This window comes from Rhea americana, unplaced genomic scaffold (genome assembly GCF_003343005.1).
Source record: "Rhea americana isolate MKP2758 unplaced genomic scaffold, rheAme1 scaffold_17, whole genome shotgun sequence".
Lineage (NCBI taxonomy): Eukaryota > Metazoa > Chordata > Aves > Rheiformes > Rheidae > Rhea > Rhea americana.
In genome coordinates, this window is record NW_028185816.1 from 1046116 (window position 1) to 1073954 (window position 27839).

The 27839-nt window shown below is 37.2% G+C and overlaps 1 protein-coding gene across 4 annotated transcripts in view; it reads right to left on the reverse strand.

The window, feature by feature from the left end:
* SYT9 (synaptotagmin 9) overlaps positions 1-14820 on the reverse strand; it is a 43621-nt gene extending 28801 nt beyond the window's left edge. For all 4 annotated transcript variants that reach the window (XM_085300844.1, XM_085300843.1, XM_085300842.1 and 1 more), the window contains exons 1-3: positions 14762-14820; positions 10141-10492; positions 6618-7164 (exon numbers count right to left, since the gene is read on the reverse strand). In XM_085300844.1, the coding sequence (XP_085156970.1) occupies positions 6618-7164; positions 10141-10492; positions 14762-14813 (951 nt within the window). In that variant the 5' untranslated portion in view covers positions 14814-14820. The remainder of the gene's footprint in view (positions 1-6617; positions 7165-10140; positions 10493-14761) is intronic.
* Positions 14821-27839: the final 13019 nt, after the last annotated feature.

Sequence of the window (27839 nt, forward strand, 5' to 3'; positions counted from 1 at the left end):
TAAAGTACATAAAATAAAGACAGAAGAGGGCGCTCAAGAATATGCAGCATTGATTGGTGGAGGAAGAATGTGTGTGGAAACCAGGATATTCATTTCATAAAGAATTCTGMGTTATTTTTATTTTGAAACAGAATATCCCTCAACTGGCTTGAAACATTTTTGCTTTGCTAGAAAAGACAAGTGTTTTGTTCCTATTTTAACTTTCAAAATATTTTAAATTTTGCAATAGATAGGCATTCCAAATGAGAAATCAAAACATTCTGAAAATTCAGTCTTGTCAAAATAATGGCTTTTTAAAAACTATTTTGTCTTTTTGTCTAAAATATTATTTCACTGAAATGGGCCCACTTCTACACACACACACACACACACACACACACACAAACACACATATATATATATAGGAGCAGACTATCCAGACAAAAAAACTTATTTGGAAATTTTGATGGTGGTGTCCTTCCTGGGTTACAGACACTTCATGTTGTACATACATATTTGGTCTTCAACTAATCCCAAAACTCCAATAAATGCCACTGAAACCTCAGTTTAAATTACAACATACACCCTGCTTCTGAACATGTCTGTTGAGGTAAAAAGTTATGTGATCACTTGCACTGAACATTCATCATTATATTTAGTGCCAAGTTTGGAGTGCTTCCGCTGGTGACTCGGGACCTGCCTACCGGCATATGAAACCAGTGTTTTTCAAAGCACCTGACTGCAACTTCAAACCATTCAGAATTTATATTCATTGTCTTTCTCACAGTTAGCAGTTTCTCCAACCATAATGAGACATCCACTGTCTATAAGTTTTCTGAAAACACGTGCCAATACTTAGCTCTATCCCATACAATTTACAGTTTAGGCTTCAGTCTAGGCAGTCATTTAGGCACGTATACAAGTCCACTTTTATTTACTGCAGCAGTTAAGAGGTCCTTATAAGCTACTGCACTGTAAATGGGTTTATAGCTTTCTTCATGACTGTATAAGGTAATTATAACTGTATCTGTCATTACTTTAGCCTTGCTGAGTGCTGTTTCCTAATCATTTAAATCTATGTTATTTCTGATAAATCTTCTACGAGGTGATTAGCAAAGTCATCAGATAAAAAGTAAAACACAGAAGGMCAAAAGGTGCAATGCAGTTTTGGAAATTAACCTGTTTAAATAGGTGGTTATTACAAAATGTGAAAACTGTAGGAAAAAACATTGACTAAAGCAGTTATCTAATGTACGATGACTACCGTAACTGCTGTGTTGATGCTCAAGATTAATTAATTTTTTTTGCATCCTCATTGTGGTGGTCCACAGAAATCTACAGGGTTAAAGATCTATGACTTTTCAGCATATTTTGGCTGTGAAATGATTCATTACACATAGACTTTTTCTGTGAATTTGATTAAGTAAGACTAATCGAAAAAAAAANAAAAGAAACGGTGACCTTCAAGGCTTAAGAGAAGATGAATATCCAGCAATCAGCCACAGAATCACAGAACAGGTAAGGTTCCTCTGGGGGACCTCTAGTCCAAAGTCCAAGAGGAAGGGACYTCTGGAGGTCATCTAGTCCAACCTCCCTGCTCAAGCAGCATCACCTAGAGGGTGTTAGACAGGATTGCATCCAGGTGGGTTTTGARTATCTCCAGAAAATGAGACTCCACAACCTGTCTGGGCAACTTGTTCCAGTACTCTGAAGCCMCTTGAACGCAGTTATGCTTTCTGTGTTTTTTGAGTACTACTTAGTTTTGGTTGTGTTTTTTTAATATATCTAAAGTGTAAGTAACATGAATCTTACCTTTTGTGTTTACTGACTTAATTTGTTTTGCCATGAAATAACYGCTGTTCCTTAAGCTACTGGCATGCTTTTAAGTGGACAAGATATGTTGGTTTRCAAATCTCACTCTTCCAGGGAGATTTGCATTTCCAAAATAATTAAATGGGTACTAGTCCATAGCAACGACTGATTGCCTCCCTGATGCCAAGGGCTATCAGGTTTTAAATAAACAGAATGTCAGTTTAATTCTGGATATGTCTTCAGTATTGGAAGAAGTCAACTCATGTTCCCCATTTGCTGCTACAGTCCTAAAAAGTAGACATGGCACTTAACATTGACAGTTTGAATCTGGAGTCATACCTAAAGCCAGAGACTTTGTTTGTTTCTGTTCCTTCTCAAACTATTGACTCAAAAAACTTCATTTAACTATTCTAAACAATTTAAATCTTCTTCTGAGATCTCCTTCTCAACCCCGTCACTTTTTTTAAACCCAGTAACTTGCCCAAATAGGAAACTTAGAAGTTTTGGCTAAAACATCTTGGCGAGCTACCCATTTTGAAAATCAGAGTAGGTGGACTTAATTGATTTACTGCCAGTGGCAGTATATGTAAATTATAGAAGATATGGTTTAAGGCTGATGCCTTAACCAGGAGTCTGCAGCTTCTGTATCCAGTCTCATCTCTGCTACTAAGTAGTGCAGTGTCATGACCAAGTCACATTCCCTTTGTCTGGGTCTGCTCTGCTGTCCACGAGTATTGACTTACTTCTTTCAGAAAAGAAAGTTTATTYTGCTTAGAGCTTTGAGAGTGCACTGAGCATTATGTCCTACGCCTACACATGTGCATTTGGCACACACTGAGGTGTTCACAGCCTGTTAGCAGAAGTGGTCATGAGTGATGTAACCTTCAGAGAACCTTTTTTTCAGTTGGAGGACAAAATAGAGTTTTGAACTGCAGAAAGTCTGGCAGGCTTACTGAGGTTTCAAATTTTTAGACTTTTATTATGCTTTCCATAAACAACTGACTGAAATAATTTAATCTCTTTGTCTCTCTTTTACACGTATTGTGGTTGGCATTAACATCTCTGAAGCAGGGAACTTGAAACTTCCTTCTGGTAGTGTTATGATTCCAATTGCATCTCAGTTATACAACATACACGCCTAAAAATACAACTCCTCCTATCTTTCTTTCTCAGGCAAATTTGACAGTAGGAACAGTGAACAATCAGTATTTCTTGAATGTATCATTTCAAATACTTACCACCATCCTACTTTTAACTCCCTTCCTGTCAAACCACTAGCTTGTATATCAATGTACAACTTTTAACTTCATTCTTTTTTTAAACTGTGGTTTGTTTACCACTTCTGTGCATAAGGAATCCAGCACTGTATCAAGCACTCTTGTTTTCTTTTTTGCCCACTACTGGTATGTCTGAAGCTTGAAGATTCTAAAAAACAGATGCAATCCATTTTTTGGCTTTGCATCCTTTACTATATGCTGGCTCTTTCTGGATGTCAGAGTAAACAACTTCACATACAGTTTTTGCTTCTTTATAGTTTTGAACTCCCTACAGGTCTTTTTGAGATTCTCAGTGAACCATCCGCAATCTCTTAATTCTGTGACATCTTGCTTTTCAAATTCTGTCTATTGCTCAGTGTTAAGTCTTCTTTCTGTAATCTTTTTGAAGTATTTYTCTCTTCTATTTCCCCCCTCCTTTTGTACCCTGATATTTTTTTTAAAAAAATTGATGGGTAGATGCAACACTCTTCAAGGCTTATCAACAACAGCAAAGCACTTCAAAATATTCAAAAACTCAAAAGCAGAGTAAACTTTTGAATCCTTTCTACTATTTCTATTGTTTGCAGATGAAGAATAAACCATTGTTTTAATCTGACCAACAGCCTTCAATTTTACCAGAGTTTCGTTTCACTTCACACCTTCACAAGAGGTGGATACAGCAAAAAGCCTCAAGGGAACCACAAGATAAGRATAGATTATAGCAATCAGTATGGTAACTATGATTAACAGAACATTAGGTTCATAATAACTGCTAAGTCTTGCTTTAAATATCCTAGCAGAGGAGAATGTTATAGAACGAGTTATAAAGACAGATTACTCTGGGATGTTCAGCCTGGCATGAGATGACAGAAAAATGTCAATGTGGTGTTAGGAATAAGAGGTTTTAAAACGCATATATTTTGATCAGTTTAGCCATTCAGATAAAGAACACTTTCAGAGCCAACATCAGTTTTCACTAATGCCTAGACTTCAACTATAATTCTTTCTGGAAGCTGAAAAGATACCATCAGTATCAAAAGGCTTGWGGGATCTCCAGCTATACAGTGTAATAAGATGCACAAACAATTAAAATGAATGCACTCCTCTTTAGAAAAACAGAAATATGACAAAATTGTCACGTGTACTTATGCAGTGTGTTACCTTGGTTTATTCYTCCTGTGTTGTACTCTGCAATGATCTACATCTAATGATACTTCCCAGCTTCAGTAATTTTGCCTAGCATTTTTTTATTTTGGAATTATTATTTGAAACACAAAGACATTCAAGGATAAAATGATTGAAAAGCTGCTACAGTTATAGTTTCGTTTTGCAACCATAAAGTGCCTTACGACACTCAAAACTTTGCTAAATTTTATGTCAGAGATTCTCTAATATCACCTAATGGCCTGCTTTGGAATGCAGCCAGAGGAGTATTTAACAGCTTCACTGAGTAGCCAGTAGGATTCAGCTTCTGTGGTCAGTCTGTAAGATATCTAAACTATGCAGCCAAGAAAGCTAACTTGAAAGTAGTGGAACTTTCTTAATGATTCTTGGAAGGATTGTCATAATTTCACTGAGTTAGTTCTAACCTTTAGAATTTTGGAAATGTTAATTAGGAAGCTGAGTGCTACATAATTTCATTTATCTGATACTTTTTTCTCAAAACTCACATTAGTCAAAATTAGACTGTCTCCTACTGTGAGTCATTTGCTTTGAAAAGGTCTCTGTTAGCTGAAAACCCAGTGACAAGTCTAGATTCCAGGTCATGTGTTGTATTTGGATAAACAGGATTCCACTTCACACMGGAGTTGCTACTGACAGGAATTATTAATTCAGCAAGTTGTTAAGTGGCCCATATTTCAGWCCTAATATCTTTAATTTCAGAGATTTTAGAAAATCTGAACACAAAACTGTATGTCATGCTGCTTTTGAAGTTTGAAAGGGGAAGTGACTAAAAAAATGTATCAGTCTTTTGCCTAGTGCTGAAGAATGGAAAAAAGAATGGCAGATACCAAAGTCTACTCCAGTGTGCAGGAGCATTCAACTTCCACTTGGTTGTAAAACTGARAAGTTGAATCTAGGACACTTAATGCTGCACAAAGCATTACTGAGGGAATTACTACAATCTGCTCTTACAGATTCTTGCTTCTCATTTGCGATTAACAAGGAAGAACTTTTCAAAGAAAGTCAGCCTCATCCACCTCTGGCACTGAGTGTCCATGTCCCCGCACCTGTTACCCTCAAAGAGAACTGCAAATGCTGCTGCTGAAGTTCCACTGTAGTGTAAAATGGTGCATGCSACAGGTACACAGCATGTTCCAGACAAACACTGATTAAGAAACTGAGAAGTGACCTTAAAATAAGGACAAAATCAAKTCTCAAAAAGAAATTCCAAACAAAGAAAATGGATTTAATCCCTTTGGTCTGTAATATGGCATGCTCCAGATCACAGAGGTATAAGGTGATGGTCTGAATTTTGGAAAAAAAAAATTTCTTAGGGTACACTTACCTTTACAACAGCTTCTTACACTCAGCTAAATATGTGCTTAAATGCTTTCCTGTACTGAGGTCTAACTAACTTAGATTTGATCTTACTGCTAATGTTTGGTTTGACTCTAAAAATTGCACTCTGTTTGAGTATAGTTTTGACATAGCAAATGAARTATTTACTGACTCCTGGCGCCAGCAGCTTCACCTTTGTGGGTTTCTGTAGTGCATTATTCTTACTGAAGGTCTATTCTCCATAGGATGTGCATGATTCATTTTTACTAGCATTACAAGGAGACTGGTCCATGTTTTGAGAAGAAAGTGCTTTGTTTCCAAAAGTAATTGTTGAGTTTTTGTAACTGGTACCCTAATGAGATTCCTATGTAGAACTTGATATTACAGACTTYGGGGACAGCAGAAATATAAACATATTTTACAAATTTCCAATTTCGCTATGTAATAAAAGCTATGCCAATYGAAGAATCAAGCCAATGACTAATGACTTATGACTAATTTCATTCATGGAACATGTACTAAGGTAGTTGTTACATAGCTTTGGGTTTTTATAAGCTGGTTTATGACCCTTGTGTTTTGCACAGTAATGTCTGTTTGCCTGAATTATATCAGGGTGTTASCTCACTTTGTGAGAATATAGCCTTTTCAAGGATGAAGAACACTGCAAAGGAAATCTTGAGCTGCAGATGTACCTGAATAGTATGCTGTAATTTATGAGGAAAATAATGCAAAACACAGAAAAATAGGATAAATTAAAAAAAGAGTATTTCCTTAAGTAAGTTTCAGATTAAGTAAGATTTGGAGAAAGATGCTCTCTATGTTTTCTACCGTATCAGCAGGGCAATGGCTAAACTTGCTACCTCCTATGTAAGCCATTCTTTAATATATCAAAGGAAGGAAAAGTGAGGACTGAAAAGGTAGCAACAAATTCCTGGGGTTAAGGTCAACTCTTGAGAAAGAGACRATAGAATATATTTCTTCAAAAATCTACAAGAGAATTCTGCTTATAAACAGATAAAAGAAATTATAATCAGAAACAATCTCACAAAGAAAAATTATAATACTTACATTGGTGACATATTCAATATCCTTCCAAATATTACATTCCCTGGGAAAATCTGCTAAATCTAAAAAATTATCCACTATCACTTGGCCAATCAAGTCATGCCTGGAGAATCTGTCAAAGTCATATACAGAGAAATGGAGTTTCCGTGTGTTCAGGTCATTGTATGGGACAGTAAATAAAAAAACTTCATCAAATACTGGATTTAGGGTCTTTCTGTGTACTTTAGTCTGGTGTTTTGTTTTCCTGTCAGGAAGCAGATATATCTTCACRTATGGATCTGAAGTTCCAGAGAAGTCCTTTGCAGGCAGGTTGATAGCCTTGTGGATCTTCACTATCAGCTGCTCTAAATCACAATCATATTTCAGAATAAAGTTCAGTTTTCCACATGCCTTGCTATTACTTCTCCGGCCATCATCTGTGTCCACCGATCTTTGTTTATACAGCTCTGGCTTAATGCGGCCAATCCCTGTCAGTTGCTCCTGTTTCTGAACCTGTTGGATGTTGAAGTCAGGGTTGGAGAGGTTGAGCTGTCTTCGGATTGAATTATGCCTTAAGTGAAAATGAAAGAATTTAAATGGTTTTGTTATATGATATCTGTGCACACACACACTTAAGGTCCTGACTTCATTTGACATATTTTTGGTTTATATACTTGCATAAAGTGATAAAACACAGTATGGGGACAATGGGRAGAGCTTACCTTCAGCATTAGCCTACTAATATGGCATTAATTTTCGGTTCCTACATCTCAAGATAGTGGTATGCACTCTCCAAACTTGGCTGAAAATTGTAACAAAATCAGATTCATGGTGATTGCAGACCTAAATGATCTGCCTTATTGGCATGTATAATTAGTGTAACAGTTATTATCTGTTACCATYTTCAACTGCATCCTTTGGATTATTGCCTGTGAAGTAAGTTACATTATGTACATGGCAGCTTGATCYGGCCTATTATGCCAGCTGAGCTTGCTGATTTCTGGTTTTAAGATACAGATGAACAAAGATCACTTCCTGACACTTCTGTGTTTTAATTACTTGTTGATTATTACTACTACTTCATTTACAAGTGAGCTGTTCTGATTTGAAATAGTTTGTTGACCACTCCATCAGTTGTTCTGTTTTTTCTCTCTCATAACTGCTAGCTGATGTAATAAGCTCTGGAGTACTTTGGCTGAAAGCTCCTTTAGTTTCATTGCTCCTAGGAGAGAAAGTTGCTTTTAGCTTCGGTCCAGTGAGATTTATTTCTGGAGTCACTCAGTTATTGTGATTRAAATTTCCACCTGATGAGATGATAGCAGAAATCAAATTTGCAATCCCTGTAGGGGTAGTAAGATGTGAAAGTTGGACTAGGTAAAATCCTAATCTTATATGAATTGGATTTTACTTTGTCCTATTCGTATTCTGTAATCATTCAGTGTACTGGAGTACCATGGACTGTGGGTGAACATAAAAAGAGCACCTGGAAGATATTTAGTACAGGATTAGTCCAAAACTAAATATGTTGAATATAATCAGCAATAGTTCCTCTGCTATCATCACCCATTTCTTATAAATGCATGTTTATATATGCTTAAACAAGAACAGCCTCTTGAAAACTATCCTTATTTTTCTCTCCTACTGCATAATAAATACATAATTATGTAGTTACACATTAGTCATTTCCATGACAAAATATTATCATGTCAAAAGAAAATAGATTTATATCACTTAACCCTAAGAACTTTAGAACACTAAGGTTCTTGTAGTAACGAGAGCTGCAGAATATCCTAGGGAGGAATAAAAAAGAGAACACTGGAGACAGTGCTTCCWTGTTAAAATCTTAGCAAGAATTGTAGCAGAGGCTTTGTCACCAGAAAGGAAAGCTGCAGTTGTCTACTTGTTTATGYAAGGAAGGAGCAGAGGCAAAAGGTGAGCAAAAGCAGGTGCAGTATGAGGAAGATGGACCCCTCCTTCTCAGTGAAAGAGTCTTCTGGAGAAGACCTGGGCAAAAGTATGGGGCAATAAAAGAGCAGGCTAAAGAACAGAGCATATCTCAGCAAATAGTAAAGCGTGGCGACCTGGACAAGAGTTGTACCCTTGTGAAGAGAGAGACAGTGTATCATCTGTTGGAGAGGGCCAGACCAGGAACACTTGCCAGAAGAAAGAACTGCTGAGATTTACAGGAGTGAAGACATGGTTCATGCCCTCTAGAGAAGATACCAAGGCAAATTCTTTTACAGATTAGCATTGCTACCATTTCTTGTGAGTTGATACAGCRTGATGATCCTATGCATTTGTCATTTGATTAACTGAAGTATCAGAACTGCTGCCCTGCCCTACTGTGGCAGAGAAAGCCTGTATCTGACTCAGTGCTTTTGGAATATCAAAGGTACATATGAGAGCTCTTGATATTAGATGTTGGATGTGAATCTTCGATTTTTGATCTTATGATTACTTATTTCCAAGCAGTTTGCAAACAAAGCAGTACCAGCCCTGTATGCTACTTCTGATGTGTTAGTCATGAGTTGAAATTCAACCTTGCATGAGCTGGGTGCAAAATACGGTGTCATTGATCAGGCTTGGGTATGTGTAATTACAGCTTTGACCTCCTCATTGATTCCTACAACAAAATAAGCCTTGGCCATTCTTACACTGATCTAAGGAATAAAGGTACTTAGAGCTTTTGATGCATAGCATTCATGCTGTTTTGGGGACTTCTCAAATTCTTTCTGCTGGTAATTACTGAACTAATTTCTGGCTGCTAGCTGTTGTCATTTTACCCATGTTGGAGTATGCCTGAACATAAAAGTCTTGGCTAAACTTGCTCGCTCAAATGGCCAGAAAARGGGCTAGTAAAGAACAACTGGGCTAGTGTTTACTTTCTCCAGCTGAAGTACATCTGCTTTGACCCAGAAATCCACTAACCAGCTCTTCACATGCTGATCCTTTTTCTCACTGTATAAAGCATAATCCTTTTATCACCTGCCACTTCCCACACTCTCACCCTCCATCTTTCCTGTTCCCTCCCAGAGAGATTCTCCAGTTCCCTTGGAGCCTTTATCAATTCTTGTTCAGTCCTTTTTACCCCACAGTCATGACTGTGTCTAAAGTCTATCACTTTTAATCCCATTTCTAACTYTTGGAAGTGTTTCATTAGCTTGCCCTACTTTTCTTCTTTGGCTGCTTTAAAAATCTTTGAGGACATATTACTGACTGCTCAGTGTCAGTGTTAAGTGCAAATGAACATGCTTTACAACCTAAATCTAGGCTGTTCTGGTGCCTAAAGGGACATACAGCATCCTATCTTGTCCAGCTTCTGAGAGGTACAAATGAGACAGCACTTGATAGAACAACAGAATACATTATGATCCAGTTCTTTTAATGTAGGATGTTTGGGCACCAAATAACTCCACCTAATTTTAAAATATATATATATTTAACAAGTAAATTATACATTTGTAGTAGATTGGTATACTAGACAATCGAGCTGATATTTGGCTGCATCTGTATTTTTAAATATTATAGAGAAATTAGAGCTACTGACCGAGCAGAAGAGGTTGGTTCTGTGATCTGACGATGCATTCGCACATTGTGCACACAATTCTCTTTTGTTCCCGCCTGAGCATCCAGTGCAATATCAGGAGAAGTGTGGCTAATCTTCATGGAGGACTCTGGATATGCTGTAGGCTGGCCCAGATAATCCTCACTGTACTCATGGTCATTGATCTCTGCATCTGTATAGTTCAGCGATTCTTGTTTGTTGTCTTTGTTCCCAAATGGCAGCCCACGCTCTCGCCAAGGGATCCAGCAAAGCTTCCAGGACACAAACAAAGAGACCCCAAACAGAGCAAGACCACAGGCTGTGACAACTAAGGAGAGCAAGCTTATTGAGATATCTGCAAAGAAAAAAAACACAGGTGTGTCACATCTTTAGTGCTTCTTGTCTGGAACTCTCCATCTCCAAAGTGGCATACAATATGGAAAGTAAAATTCTGTGAATTGCAAATCTACAAGAATTAAATTTTGGTACTTACAACAGTCATGTAATGGAAAAATATTAAATATTCTGTTCTTCTCTCCTCTCCTCCCCATCCCTGGCATAAAAATTTAACCTTGTTTGCAATTAAATATAAGGTTGATCGTGATGCACACAGAACTTAGCTGATACTCTTTTCCCTCCAAAAGCTGGGAGGTATGAAAGGTCATCCTAAATATGAAAAGAGCTGCCTACTTCTTCACTCAACTTCCTACTAACAAAAGAGCATTCTCTACAACACGTTTTGCTTTTTCTTTATTTTCCTACCATCTAGTGCAGTTCGTTCAAACTCTTTTATCAGATCTCATCCTCTTCTCTTCCAGAGATTGTATTATACAACCACGAACAAGTGCACATATGCACACACACCTGTCAGGGAATCTTTTTAGATACTCAATCTTGAATCATTTCTATTGAATAAAATATCTTGTYACACTAGTTTAATTGTACTCCTTCTAATCATGCACTCATCTTTGCAAATGATTTTTTACTATCTGCACATGTCTTGCTGTTCATCGTTTACTCTGGATACAGATGTCTGTTCGGAATAGAGACTTTTTTTTTTAACCCAAAGACTCCTTGGTCTGTTTCCAAAATCCTGGTATAAAAGGAGTATGGAGATGGATTTTCTTTTATTTTTCCTCACATCCCTAACGTTATCCAACTCCATAATCATATCAACACAAATAAATTATGACTTGGAGATGTTTTTCTCTATTTTGCTTTAAGGTCCACCTTGGGAAAATGACTCAATGAAACATCTGTTTCTATGGTTATAGCATTTTTGAAATAAGTTTCTCTATGGATTACACAATAGATCATGCCTAAAACGTAATTAGTAAGAAGTCCTATTGCCTCAAATTACAAACACAACCTTATCAAAGCAATTTTTCCTCATTGCTTTGTAGGTTCAAAATGTTAGGATGCATCTCTCTAGCTAACAGCTAGCTTAAATTTTCAAAGGATGGCATAAGGTTGAAAAATACAGCTCCTACTAGTACAGTTAATTTAAGTATGACAATTCAGATGAAACAGCCTCAGTCAATTTAGAAAAAGAGTATTTTTTTTAGAAGTGAAAAACTCAATAGCTTCTGGCCCTGCTGTGAGTCTCATTCTCAGTAGTCAGATAGATAAAACTTCTGCAGAGGGGAGGAATAACACTACAATCAATTTCACACAGGAACTGTCAGACTTACTTTGCATGCTGAAAACCAATTTTAAACAATTTTAACCAGCATGGCCCATTCTTTCATTCTCCCAGTTGTGTGAAAAGAAAGCTCATTAACTGTGGGTACATCACACCAGCTGCCTAGAATTACAGCAAAGAGTTTCAGAGCTGAAATTAATTAAGGAAATTCTTCTCATGTACAAAAAGCAATTTGGGAGAAAGCAGAATGGTTGTTCTCGATATTTTTGGAATATTTACTGGTAAACAAGTCTGGCAATGGAGGCAGATACAACTCCTAATCAGAGATGTGCAGCACAGAAAGTGTTCCTTAAAAAGCCAGTTCACTCTGCTTTCACAAGAATTAGTGCAATATATTCTCTAGATCAATATTTGACATTGGGCTAAACTGCAACCTGAATCAGAGTGCTGGTAAACACTATAAGCAAGGCTGAGCAGTTTACAGGTAGGCATGGATTTGGGGAACAGTAGGGAATAGTACTAAGTGCTGAGCAATTCAGAAGGAATAGGGTTTTTTTCAGTAGCACTACAATATGTTAATTTATTGTGCATATTTCACCATGTTTTTTGATGATCATCTGTACTCACTTTTAGCATTTGACCAGTTCCATTAGTGACTAACTGACATTTGTACTGTGCATTGAATTGATAGGAGCTTTTGGGAGCTCTCTGCAAGGGAGAAATCTCATGAAGGCAAGGAAGGCCCCTGTGCCATAGGTACTTGCATTGATCTCATTCCTAGTGCAACCATGATGTCAAGCTGAGTGTCCTGAGGTCACTGGGAAGTGAGACAGATTTCACTATACTATGTTGATATAAATCCAAGTCAAARTTTCTTAACTGTAGCTTCTTGATCATGGCTACAGCACAGCCTGAGCTTCCAAATTCCACTGTGTCAGAATATCTGGACAAGATTACAGTAGRTTGAAAATAGGGATTTTTTTTCCATTAAAGATGAGTCCCAGTATTAAACAATACACATTTTAAAAACAAGTTGAAGCATCCAGTCTATTCATTTGCATATGCATACAGTTCAATTTTATGAGCACAGCCTTTGCAAGGTGCTTTTATGCACCAATAAAGGAGGCCATTTGATAGACTGAAAATAAAAGTTCAGATCTTCAAGACGGCATGTTTCACATCTGCAAATTTACAATCACACAGACCATTTCCACCAGTCTTTTCTGACATCCTCATTTTGAAATAGAGAGCATACAAAGCTTAATATTTTAAAGCTGAGTCTAATTGTTTAAAATCTTAGCAGGCAATTCTGCACRTGGTACTTCCCTAAAGCCAGAGTCAGCTGGGAGCTAGAACCTGTCTATTCTTCAGAGAGATTCTTTTGCATCTTAATCTTGTATTGCAATCTTGAAAACTTCTCAAAGTGATCACTCTTTGTGGAGCATAGCTATAAATGTCCCAGAAGTTTGGGACACAATTCCCTATTTTCAAAATATGACAAGACAGTTTTTACAAAACAGTAAGTATTTGAAGACAGTGAAAGGACAGAATGGCCAAAGTCTCCTTCAAACTGCACAGCTGCAGTAGCTATTTGCCTCTTACAGCTACMTCACTGTATGTCCTAGATCCTCTTTGTTTACTTCTTTCCTAAAGCAAGTAGACAATGGATTGGGCTTTAGTTTCAAATACTGTAGTCACTGACAAAGCCTGYAAAGTTAAAACCTCATGATGAAGCAAGTAGTTCACAACTGGCATAGGAATGTGTAAATTACTCTCTTTTAGGACAGTCTCTGGGGGCTACTCTAAGTGGTGCAACTTTTATACAATCTCCTACCCAAAGCTAAGTCTAAAATAATCAGTCAGACCAAGAAAACAGAGGTGCTTTTAAGGGTGCTAAGCAGGGTTTGTTAGAGGGGCAATATGAATACTAATTATAAAAAATACAACCCAGCAGTCAGATGTATTAGGATATGACAGAAATCTTACTGACTGGGACATTTACAGCTAGGCAAGATAATGAATCAGCAATTTACTGTTGGGCCCAGCCWGCATCCACAAAAGGTTGGCTATCCAGTGCCAGTTTCTTTCCATCTCTAATACYTCTTCTTTGAGGTGCTTTGAGGAGACCAGCAGAATTGCCCTTTCCAAATGTTCCAAGTTGCTCACTATCTGTAAAAAGGAAGGTCAAGTGGCTGAAACATGTTGCCTTATTCACTGAGTTTTAAGAAACTATAATGAACTAGGTTATCTGCTCACATTAAAGATCATTTTTCTTTTTATGTGGAGAAAATATTTTCTGAAGGCTGAGTAAAAATAAAAACCTGTGGGAAAACATTTTTCTCCAAGGTGCATTTGCCCATGTCTTCAGAATACAAGAACAAATTTACAGCAAATACCTCTTTCCATCTCTGCTCCTCTTCATCTCCAGAGAGCAAAAGAAATGTTCCAGGCTGCTACAGACTGTCAGTAGCAGGTAATTCTGGAAATCCTGTAGGTCTCTTTTCTAAAGAGAAGATTTTCTAAGATAAAACTGCAGAACATATATGAAGACATAGAAACTGAGAGAGGCAAATGTAGAAGATGAAGAGAAATCTAAGATGGAACAGCTTAAAACTGTAAAGACTGAAGAAAAACAAAGCACTGAAGCAGAATTGAGCAAAACTTAACAGTCAGACTGCTCTTCTGCTTTATCTTTCTTAGGAAGCAAAATGATTATTTTAAGGGTGTGATGCTTTTGGAGGCCTTCCTAATTTGGGCAMATCCAAATATAAAGGATAACCTCAACTTGCTTATTTTGCAAATTTGCATATATTGAATAATGGATGCTTTGGGTAAGAACAGATCATATTTGGATTCCTGCTTCCTTGGATGTAATTGTAGAGTCATGCAGGACATYCCTTAAAAGAAATCTGTAAAAAAGAATTACTAGAAAGAACTCTCTGAAGTTTGCACATGAAATATATAATTTCATGTTGTACTTACTTTTGAATGTTAAATTGAAACTAGACAGCTTAAGGGGTTTTTCTTCTTGCATTTAACTAGTTTCCCAGAGAGGAAAGCTGTATTGTTCTTCGGTACTGCAGATGTGCTCTATTTATGACAAACRAAGCAAATATTAAACTGTGTAGTAGTGTCAGATGTCATACCCCTATCCCAGATCCCAGTTCATTTACTGCCCTAYCAATAAAATAACCATGGGATCACTACTCCCTGAATTCTAAATGTCTGTCCGAGTTCACAGAGGTGATGCGAACTGTTGTCAGTGGCTGCTGAAGAAAAATATATTAACATACCCTAATTGGGCAGAGTTAACTGTAGAAATGTGTTCATACCACAAAGAAAAGGGGCAAGCTAAACAAATCAGTTACTATGAAAGGTCAGACATTTCTGAGAACTTGTTGGATTCATAGGGGAAACATCTTCAGAAGGAGACAGACAAAGGACAAAGACAGAAGCTAGAAATAACTTCACGTATGATTAACTTCTAATTTTGCCAGTCCCTGTATTACGTTCCTGACAACAGTACTCATAGCTCTGTACTATAGAGACAGCCATTGTGCTAGCTCACCGTGATCAGCTCAGATAAAAAAATAAATACTAAAGAATAGTATAAATAACTAATTCATTAAGACTAGAAATTCTAGAAATTACCAAWATTAAGATATTTCAGCCTTTTATGGAAAAATAGGCTTTTTTTTTTTTTGCTGTCACTCCTTCATAACAAACAATCTTTCAGAAGGACTACTCAGTCAGAAATGAGTCTGCTTTTTATTCATCTTGACATAAAGGTCAAGGTATGAGTGCTTCAGTGTATCAGGTTTTTAATGCTGATAGTAACTTATCTGAATACACTATCTTCACATGTATGTGAAGGTTTCAAAAGCTGCAAGGGGCCTCACAGTGCATTTAGCACCTAAGAAAGGCAYGAAATGTTTTTATCTTAGATATTTAAGAAACAAAAGAAGCCTTTTTACATGAATAAGGAAACATCCACTTGTGAGCACCAGAGACTGTAAGGTTACTGGAAAGATCAGAAATTTTTATATTTTTTTCAGAAATTCACTTACAGCAATGACAGTCTGTTGAACCATATTTACAAGTATTTACCACTGTGAAAAAGTGTTACTTTGATGTATCTAACAAAAATCAACAATTAAAAAAATAAAGAGTTCATATTTTCAAAGTGTCCTGAAAGTTTTGATTTAGACTCTTAATGGGTCTAAACAATTTGTAYGCTTCTTTTTTCAAACACCGCGTATGTGAAGTCAGGCATATSGCATCCTATCAGTTTAGATTCTGTTTGTATGTTCAAAGATTTTRCCTTTCCCTTTTCTCTCATGCATGTACTCACACCTGCATTTCCAAGTCTAAGACTTACATATCTCAATATGAGCAGAAAGCTAAGATTCTGGTGCTAAGTAAATATTAAATACATAAAGTGGCCGCTGACATAAACTCAATAAATGATGTTCTCTCTGGGGCCTTGATGGTATTTAAGAAACAGTTATTTTAGCACACAAACAGGATTATGACCACTGAACATACACAGTTTTTCAAATCATCTGGTTATAAATGGGTTAATTAAATAATTGAGTTCTGAGAAAGCTGTCATCTCCTTAATAATGAGCCCACATGCACCTACTTTCTGTTACACAGTAGGCATATTGCCACCACATTTGAAGTACAAACTGACATAATGAACAGACTTTGGAAGAGAAGGTGGCACAGACAACTGAGAAGTCATGTCATCATACACTGCAGCTTAAAGGGAATGCTAAGCATAAATTACAAAGTTGTAAAAAAGAAAAAATACTGGCAGATCACAGTGAAAACTTAAACCACGTAAGTAAATATAGTCATGCTGTTAGTGGAAGGCCTAAGCAATAGCATTTCTCTAAAATCATGTTTTCACAGTAAAGATTTGCAGTAGTGTTCCATACAATAATATCATCTTTTTGGGACATGTATATGTAATTGCTATAAAAAGTAATAGCCTCTTCTGACATGTAATTTTGCAGGTTTCAATCCTGTTATGCTCTATTCTAAAGCAAATCCTGCATTAATCTTTTATTATCAAAGAACCATTTTACGTATTATGTAAGAACATTAATCTGATAATTAAGTGAATGGAGRATATCAAAATAATCAACTGAATTAAAAGCAAGCTCCAAAACAGCTTGAATGTGCTGGAAATCAATCCATTATATACTTACTTAGGCTTAYGTTTCCACTTGCAGATGGTAAAACAAATACCAATCTCTGTTTACATTGTGTATTCTGATAGGTGACATTTCTAATATTTTAGATGCATCTTTATTGTCATTATTTGTCATATCTTGTCTCTTGGAGAAATTTTGTATCTTGTGCTAACAGCATGTAGAATCTACACTCATTCTACTGGATTTGCATTTTCATTAATTGAGTTAACTTGACTAGATCTGCTTCTTATCTCCTGAAATTATTCTCTCCAGAAAAATTAGAACAGCTCAGCCTTTAATATAAGGAACTACAGAATATCCTCTCTGCTTTACAAGGAAYGAGCAAATGTTTATTATTAACTGTTCCTTGATCAACCCACTAAATGGAAAGAGCAGGTGTTATTAGCCCAAACTGAAAAACAGACCTGTGCTCCAACATCCAAATTGTAGCCACTATCAGAGGGCAACGTAGCTCCCCTTTCCTGTAAAGGAAAATTTTGCAGATTCCTGTTCTTTTTCTTCTGTGTGTTCTTTGCTCTCCTAGATTGCTTCTTGGCAAAGCTCTCTCTTTTTCTGAGGTTTCGAGACAGACCACATCAGCTTTGGAGCTCTGACTGTTTAAACTGAAAAAATTGTCAGGCTACACTGGCAGCAGAAGAACCTGTGTGAGGAATTTAGTGTTTCTTCCACTTTTTCTTACAGAATATGTAGAGGAGACGTATTGATTTTCAGATTTACTGTATAATTCCTTATACAACAAAAAAACCCAAGTCTCACAGATAACACAAACGTAATTCGTTTCAGTACTTTTAGCCCTAGTCTTCCTAAATAACATACACGGCATCTCTATTAGTGAGTTAGCATTGGGACCCAGGGGAAGGGGGAGAGGAGGATTCTTTTGGTGCAGTTTTGCTTTGCATCTACAGTTGGAGTCTGGCTGTGCTCACCTGAGTGCACCACTGATGTGTCTGAGGTAGTTTCTCTCCTGGCTGCACTGCGATGTAGGGTCCTCCTGCAGTTTGCACTCCAGGCTTGCCTGATGCATGCCTGGAACTGGGAACTGGCAACCGGCACGGACTTCCCTGCTGGTGAAGGCACAACACGCACAAACAGTCCTGTAATCATAATTGTGCGCGGCTACCCAAACTGCTGTCCTTCTGCCTTTTGTGCCACACTGCTTGGTAACGTAAATGTACCTGTACTGTCTTTACGTGTGAATTATGGAAATAAGTAGAATACGTAGTGCAAGACTACAAGTTTTCTATGTGAGCTATGTCAAAATTTTAGTATTTTTTTTCTGAAAAAAAACCTCAAAGATCTCCTTATTTTGAATGTTCTTATAAGCAATTAACTTTCTCCAACTTTGAGGTCCCAGCAGCAAAGTAGTAATGTACTGTATGCTTTAGAATAAATACAGTACAGCAATTACAGTTAATTGCAAATGAGATTCTCCATTAGGCCTAAGATGAAACAAAGGACACAAGCAATTTAACAGATTGCACTTTCAGTGCCAGAATCAATTAATACTTTCCAAATCCTATAAACATTAACGGTAATTAGTAAGCTGCATGTCACTGAGTGTCTTTGACTGATGTCCAGCATGTACAATCTTGTTATGCTTAGCTGTTAGAGAAGACATACTAACAACTGTTCTAACAGGCAGTCTACAGCATACATTTTTTGTGAGAGAATTACAAATCTGCATGTGTACATACTGCTGCTGCCAGGGGGGCTCAAGCCTGTGTAGGCCAGCCTCTGGATGCCACTGATAGCAGGAATTCTGACTAATAATTAATTACTAGGCAATGCTAACCAAAACAGAATGAAGCTGAATATGAAGTAGTATTCATAGCACTGAGCATAGTATTCCGTTTGGTTCACTATTAGATGATGTTAGTATCAGGGGATTACAGATCACTTCAGGGGTTACTCTGCAGTGAAATACCACCAGTTGCAGCGTATCTTACTTCTTCTAAAACATAATTTAAAACGTATTAAGTTCAGTCAAGCAATAAATAAGAAAAAGAAGATAAATAACCTTTCCAGGAAGAGAAATTATAATCATGGTATACAGCATAGCTTTTTTCTAAGGACTAGTTCAATTGTAGTTGCTTTCTCCAGTGGCCAGCTGGAGATCAGCCCTCCGTGTTATACACCCGTCTCTCAATGGGAGTGCACATAAACAAACGGGCTGTAGCCAAGGGGCCGCCAACTTCGCAGCRGTCTTCTCTCGACTCATGGCTGCTCTTCTTCAGGCCTCTTCCAAGGGGGCTCCAGAAGTGCAGCAGGAGAACAACTGCTATCCCTCACTCCCTTACAGTTAYGAATTGTGCATGTGTGCGGAATTACAAATAGGGCATAAGGAAGAAAATGTTGGCAGAAGCCCTATGTTCTCAGAAACCATAATACCACAGCAACGGGATACTAAAATACCAAAATAAGCGAAACTCCCTATGCACTGTGCGGAAACACTGAGCCACAGCTTTTCTATCTTTTCTCCTTCCCAAGGAAGCACTCTGCTGGATTACTCTTAGATCTGAGGATTTTTTTTTTTTAAGAACTCCAAGACTGCTACTTCTAAGGAGAGGGGAAAAATCATATAATACAATGGTATAAAAGTGATGGTAAGTTTCTAGCTGCTGTTTTTCCATTTTCTTCTCTCTACATTTTTTATTCTTGCCCAGAAAATACAGTAGGAATGGTGGTTTCCTCTCAGGAGAGACCTTGCTAACTGGAATGCTGGTGATGGAGTTCGTTATTTTTTCAGCTGATTCACCAGTATGATTTTAGGGCAAGTTTTTTGAACACTTAGTGCTTTTTTTCTTTGTAATTCAAGATGCATAGGTAGATAAGGCACTCACCAGTTTTCACTTCTTGTCCTGATCCTGTATGGCCAGTAATAATAACCACCCACAAATCCTATGGTTTGATTTTATTAGAAAAAGATATACATAAAACTACATTACACRAACATTATTTTAAGCTTTCTCTTTAGAATCACGTGCTTGCATAAATCCCTCCTTCAGGAAATGAATCTGATCTTATTTCCTTTAAATTAAAACTCTTTTGACCCTTGGGTTGACATTTAACAAGCTACATATGCCTCAGCAAGTTAGCCAAGATTACCTTTTGCACTATGAATTTCTAAATCTGCTGGCAGTGCACAGCATTGGGGGGAAAGTGACTGCATTCTTACATTTTCATGGAAGAGTTTGTGAATCTCTTGTTACAGCACACATTCGTTATTCAAGTAAGACAAAGGGAATAAATGCGATAACGATACATGATTGTTCAGATCATTATAATACTTGGACAAGTAATTTCAACAGAAATAGTCACTTCTTATTTTCTGTAACCACTATAAGGCTAGGATTTGCAAAAATACTTGAAGGACTTAAGTATCAAACTCCCACACAATGTCAGTAGGGTGTGAGTAGATTCACTCGTGCATTTCTTTGAAAATTTTACTCTCAAAGATTATTCAGAGTTAAAAAAAAACAGTACAGAAATCATGAGGTCAAATTTGGTGGCTCTGTTTTAGCAGCTTTTGAAATCAGAGCTTCAGCAGAATTAAAATTTACCCCCAAATCAGTTAAAATCAGCTGAACATAGGGAAAGGGTGTATTCTCTTGAATGACTAAAAAGTGCCGTTTGGAAAAACAAAATGTTTCTCTTGTAAGGATAAAATTATAATTGTGCCTTTTTTTAATTAAAGTCAATATATCATTAAATCCAATTAACTTAAAACAAAAAAACCTTAAAGAGATGCATGTTCCAAATTTCTAGACTTCTGAAAATCAGGCTATTAGCAGATTGCTCAGTAGACAATGAGTTGTGTAACTATTAAAGAGTTTCTGTAAAGGACTTTCATATAAGGAATGATGGTTCACCTTAGAAGTTATTTAAAAATGAAAAAAAACACGTTGAGGTCTGCTAACAAAATAAATAAGTAAATATGCTTAAAAAACAGTAAAAATCCACTGTTTAATCATGGTGGGAGGAGGCACGTTAAAAAACCTTTCTCACAATGAAAGATATTTTTATTGCATATTCCCGCTACAATAATGTAAAAAGGATTAGCATTATTGTAGTCCTCATGCTAAGATGTGCATTTACAAAACTAACCAGACCATGACAGTTAATGTTTCAAACCCTTATGCTGAAAAAGAGGTACTAAACTGCAAAATGCTGAGCTATCCAAAAGATATCTAAAAGTTAACCTGTTACTACTGTTGCACAGTGAGAAACAGGCTAGAGACTGGGGTAGGATTTAGTCTGCAAACATAAATTGAAGCTTACAAAGAGATAGCAAGAATAAATTCCATATCTAAACATTAAGATTAAGCCCAGCACAGAAACAGAGGGATTGAAATCCTGCTTGAGCTTTTATTCCTGTTTGGATATATATCCCATCAAATCTCTGCATCTCAATTATTGCTTCCTTGATGATAACACAGGCACATCTTTATTTACTAACCTACAAAGGAAAAAAAATTGTTTATTATTTATAAGAGAAAAGTGCTGAGACACCCCAACAGAGCAGAGACTCTTGTCTGATCGCTATTAAAATACAAAGAGCCATATTCAGGAAAACAACTTTCAACCCAAGTCCTTGGGCCTACTGTTTTCTCATGGCTGCTTGCTAGGCTGTTTTCTGCTCGGTGCTTTACTGTCATCACATTTCAAACATGCCCATGGATTACATACAAGGGATTAGCTGGAATTTTGACCGCACATCAGTATAAAAAAGGCAACATGACTGGCAGCATAAAAGCAGCATAGAGGGACTTCTGGCAGATCATATACTAAGTCACCTGCACAATTAATGCAAAAAAAAAAAAAAACACATTGTTTTCTTAGTACCCAATTAGTATCCTATCCAGTCAACATACTACCATCTCTAAACAGCATCAGTGAATCAAACAGGTTTGTGTTGACACAATATAGAGTAATATTTGATTCACAACCATTTGCAGACAGGCATTTCTCTGTATGTTCACAATTCCGATTCCAAATAGCTTTAGCTAAGTCTTTCCATTATCTTAAATGAACATGTCAGTATCATTCCATTAATTCATTTGCTGAGTCAGGAAATACTTTTTTAAAGCTTTTTTTTTWAAAAGACTATTAAGTAAAAGGGTAAACAGCATTTAGGTTTCTTAAAGTCAACTATATTAATATTTCTCTCAGAAATACTTAATGGCTTAGTGCGTATCTTTCTGTTTGCTGTCATTTACTGGGAACAATACTGCCTCAAACACTGTAAAAATAGGGTCTTTCTCCGTTAGTCCAGGGCTAGTTATGTAATACTTCTGTACGTAACATTTTTCTAGTCCTGTTCAAAGAAAATCATCTTCAGTTAGTGGCAACATTCCCATATTAATAACCCTGGCATGTACTGTATTATTTACAGTGAATCCAAGATCTTATATGGATACAGACTTTGAGGTGATGTTTTTTCTAACACCAGTTATATTATGCATGGCAGGTATTCTGGTGTATTTAATGCAGCTGTGCTTCAGAGTGCTGGGACTGCTACAGAAGAATTAAGAATTGTAAAAAGTGGTTATTACAGCTTTGGATATTTTATACTCTTGGAGTCCATGAACTTGTGTATTTCCCTGATGCAGCTGTCTGCTCTTGCTGTCATGCATTTCACTACCTTCCTTTACTGATTGGTTTATCACATCTAGTTTGCTGATGCATCATTGATATAGCATTTTAAGGCAATAATTTTATAGCTTTCTGATCTGTTTTGCTTACTGATAGAATAAAAAAGGATTTTATGTGCCTCATATAGTACGACTTGATGCAGCAGTGGTAACAGGAGGAGGGAAAGTAGCAGAGGATGGAGCTTCTTTGCTCTTCCATCTCTCCTACAGCRTATCTTCTACTAGATACTGATAAAAGCATTGGAAAAAGGGAAGGGAGAATAGGGAGAGAAAAGCACAGGGAAGAGGGAGAGGGTGGAACAGTGATGAATTTATTCTTGGCAAAAAAATCTTACCAAGTCAGCAAGACCATCCTGAGAAAAAGCCCAGGTGGGCGACAAGCAGGGATGCTTCTCCAGAGAAAAGGGCCTGGTGAAATAAAAGGCAGTACTGATTTGTGGTCCTGAAWTCCCTGATTTCCCCCCGCCCCTTCCCCCCTAGCTCTCACGATTTTGAATGAAACATTAGTACTGCTTCAGATGCTTCTTCCCTCCAAGGCCAATCGGCTGCTCGGCAGGGCGTGAAGCGATTGTTCATTTGAACAGCTAACGAGGAAGCGGAAGCACAGGGCTAATTCTAAGACTCTTCCAGCACAGCTGAAGCTTGTATTTGCCTTGACACAAGGGGAATGACCTGAAGAGCCTCTATGCACTTTGGAATAAGAGAAGTGGTACTGCATTAATTCTGAGTAAACAAGCTTGACATGTAGGAAGAAATAATCTTTCACTAGACAACCATGAACAGTTAACATAGTTTTGAGATTTGAGTAGAGACCTTGTCCTGCTTAGTACCATGGCAACAACCACCACTGGAAATCTTCCTCAGGAGAGGGGTACAGAAAATGGAGGAAAAACAGCCAAAACATTGGGTATGTAAAATATTTTGACAAAATTCCTGTTCCATCTTCTTTTAATGTATTTCTTTTAGAGCCTTCAGAAGTAATAATAAATCCTGATATTGTATTTCAGTTGTTGCTGAAGGTGAAAAAGCACTTCTCCCCTGTGAGGCGGAGGAAAAAAGTTGAGGTGGCTGAAGCTGTTGCTGGTCTGCTGTTGCTATTAAAGTCTGTTCTGGTTTCTAGCTCCCAAGAAAGGCACAAAAGAAGAGACAGAACTACATCAAAGGAGGAACGTGCAGTTTTGTTCACAGTGCAGAGTCTCACTTGCAATACTACAGCCACAGAAGGACACATACAACAGTTATTATCAACTCTCTCTGGCAAACCTGTATCTATGCAATACTATTTTGGGCACAGCTTTTAACTATTTTATAGTCACTGTCTCATGGCAGCTGTATGAAAGAAATCATCTTGACTAGCCAAACCGCTCTTTATAACACAACAGAACAAGGGACATAGGAGAATGAATGAGGTAGGCATGAACAAGACCTATTAGCTTGAGAATGAGAGCAGATAAAAATGTTACAGCTTCTACATTTAGGAGAAGCTGGCAGGAACAGTGAACTGTATAGGAAATAGCTGAGGTGACAGCTTTTCCTCATTAGATGAARCTATAACAGTAAAGCTTTCTCTTTCCTGTTTAGCCATATCCCTAGTGACTGTGTCAAATTATACTTTCTCGGGCAGGCTTGTCAAACTAAGAACCCTCTTACAAAAGTAATAATGGGACCCCAAGATAGCCAAAGCTTTTAGCTTTTTTTACAGTGACCTCCCAAAAGATCAAAAGGCTTTTAAATTCAGAAAAAAAGCAAATTTCCCTATAAAATAGGGAAATAAAACTAGAAATACAATTTTACAAGAGAAAGTGCAAAGTGAGTAGGGTTAACAGAAAGAAAAATGTACATTTTGTACATATGTACAACTTTCCCTGCCTACTATGTCCCTGTAGGCAGGTCCTCAAACCCAGGCCTCAGTCGGTTTACTCCATTTTCTGCCTGCCAGCAAATCTGCTCAGTGCTCTTTGGTCCCTTAGGAACAGGAGTGAYGCCTGTCCCCTCCGAGGCCTGGCTGCCTGTTCTGCTCTGCTCCTCGAGCCAGTCTYGCGAGCTGCCCAAGCGGCAGGCTGCCTGCCCGGGGCTGCAGCACTCTTGCCTGCTGCACCTGGAGGTTTCCGGACCCCTGGCTGAGGGGACTCGGTGGCTACGCCGGTAACAGAACCCATTCCCACCAAGGTCCGTTTCACCTCTTCTTCTTCATGGAACTGACAACAAACAAATCAAAGGGGAACAACCTCTTACCTTCCTGTTTAGCACTTAAGCCTAATTTCTAGTCCCTATTTTCCAGTTCCATACTGATTTTYTTCACAAGATAAGATGATCTCATCACAGTCCTTAATTGGGATGGAGAAAACTTCTGCTTTGATTCATTCAATCTACCATTAGCATTTGATAATTAAAAACAAGGCGGGGGGAGGGTGGACCTGGAAAAGATAAAGACTGAGCTGGACTTTTGATAGCATGGATGCTTTAGAKGCATCTGCAGTAAGACGAGCTTTTCTTGGTGGCATGCTCTGCTGCTAAGAGGAGGACAATCACAAAATTAAACTGAACTCCAATACTCTTGGAGCTGCTAGTTTAGATTTTTGTCTTGTATTGTCCCAAGCACAYTGTTAAAGCTTAAAGAAATAGTACTGGTAACAGGAGAAGTGTTCTGTTCAGAGCTTSTTGTATTTTGAATCTGTTTTGCTGTGTTTGGTTGCTAACAGCCCTAAAAGCCCTTTTCAGAAGATAACTGTCGTAATGCCATTGCTGCATATCCAACATAAGCCGGATTCTGTTAAGGGGACTGGAATCGCACTCAGCTAGAACCTACTCAATACCTGCTGTGTGTCTCTGTAGCCAAACTCAGAAATGTTCTGCTCCCTTATGCTGTGCAAAGACTTCAGCATAACGAATACTCGAGAACACCCTATTTATGGTAGGCATTCCAAGAAATCTAGATTAGAAATATAGAAATTCAGAATAACTAGTTACTAGTAACTATTAACATCCATAATGTTCTCCAGGGAAAAKAAAAGAAACTTCTCTTTCAAATGGCTAAAGCATCTGGTACAAATGGAAATATAGCACTCTTTGGTCTCACTGATAACTAGCGTTATACCATCCTTTTTTTTTTGTAGAATAATTTGTATTGAGTTACAAGTTAATAATTAGTTATACATTTTGATTGATGTAAAAAACTCTTCCAATAATATCTTAATATTTATTAATGAAACCACTAACTGTATAGACATGAACCTCTTCCAAATGACAAAACTAGAAAAGGTTTTAGAAGAAAACTCTGAATAGAAATTTATATCGCTGTGGCCAGTTGCCTGTTGAGATAATTGGTATGTAAGATGGGTCAAATATATCGACTGAACAGCAGTGTGATTACATTCTCAAATTATACTAAATTTGAGGAGATAACAAGCAATACTGCTGAGGTATAAAATACTAAGAGGCATAAAAAGATTAGAAATGAGGGCAGTAAATAAAATGAGAAACTGCTTGAGAAACGTAGCGGGGACATCCAGATGAAAAAGTCAAAATCTAGGAAGCAAATGAAGAGACCAGACACAATGTAACCTAGGTAAGAACAATGAAGACTGGTTTACAAAAAGATATTTTAAGAGGTAAATATCAGTGTTTGGCTAATAATTGCACATACACACAAAAAGTCCATCTGTTGGGGAAAAAGTATTTGGGGAGTCTTATAAACAGAGTAGATAGATAAACAGATAAAAGTAATAAATTTTGAACAAACTCCCTCATGAAAATGTAGCAGACTGAGAAAACATTCCCAAGGGAAGTTTTGAAGACTTTATCACTTTGGACATGTAAGGATACTGCAAGGAATGATCCCATTTCAAATCCTAATTCCTATTATTTTACATGCACTTTGAAAGTTTTAACTCTGAAATTGTTAGTATCTGACTTTTTTTTTTTTTTTTTTAAGTATGTTGCATTTACATTAACAATCCAAAAGATTTTTCTGACTTGTACTCTTTCAACATTTATCTTCAATATACACACATCAACTGTATCTTGACTAAAGACCTATATGTCCATATGCCAGTTCTGACTCCATCCACTTCTGAATTCTATCTAACCATAGTAAGATAAATTCCTGTAGTGCATGTGTCTGCTGAAGGAAGCCAAACTGATTTTACTTGATTAAAGAATGTTTAAAATCCAAAAAATGCAGCAAATTAAAACACACAAGATTCAGTGTGATTACAATAATTAATACAACTAATGTGCAAACCACCAGCTATTATGCATAACATTTTTTAATGTTATAGAATTTCTCTGTTCTTTATACTCATTATTTAAAAGCACTATAGAATATGCARAGACGACTTATCTTGTAACTTCAGGAATTAAAGATTTTATAAGCTGGAACTGACAGCATTCTTTATAAAAAAAAAAATCCTTCCATCTGTAATTAATTATTCTGATGAGCTCTTGAACTAAAATTGCTGCCTTGTAAACTCGCRTATTTTGTTAACAATCTGACAGGGACATAAAGCTTTAGACTAAAATAATCTTTATCTCTTCAGTCTACATAAAGCCACAAAAGAGCTTAAATTAATGACAAAATGCAGCAAAAATGCAGAACATAGGAAGTCCTTAAGTACAGCTTTGCACTAAACYAACAATGATCATTATTTTCAGTAGTGAAGAACGAAAATCTGGAAATGAGATTTTAAAYGTAAATTAAAGAGTAAATTGCAAAAATATAATGTTCTCTAATGTTCCAATAAGGAAAAGGCCAGAAGTAATAGCTTTCAGTTAAGAGTTTGTCTCAACTATGTATTAAGAATATGATTGTGACCATATTACTCAATCTGTAGCAGTCACCTGCCAAAGGAATCACTGCTGCCACAACATGACAGAGGAGATGGGAAGGAGCTGTAACTGCTTCCCTCCTGTCTATCATAGASATGAAGGAGGAACAGGAAGAGCTTTGGCTCCATCCCTTCTTCCCAACCCAGAAGCAATTCTGAGAAAACAAATCCCTAACTCCTGAGTGTCAGAGCAGTCCTCTAGGTCTGCTGTGTCAACAGAGCTCTGCCTATATGTAAAGCCCTAGCAGACCACTAGGGTACAAAGAGGAGTCATGGATAGAATTAAAAAGGGAAAAATTAATCTCTCTCTCAGTCATCCGATAGTGTGAAATACTTGCCCAAGGAAAGTAATGGAAGATTCATT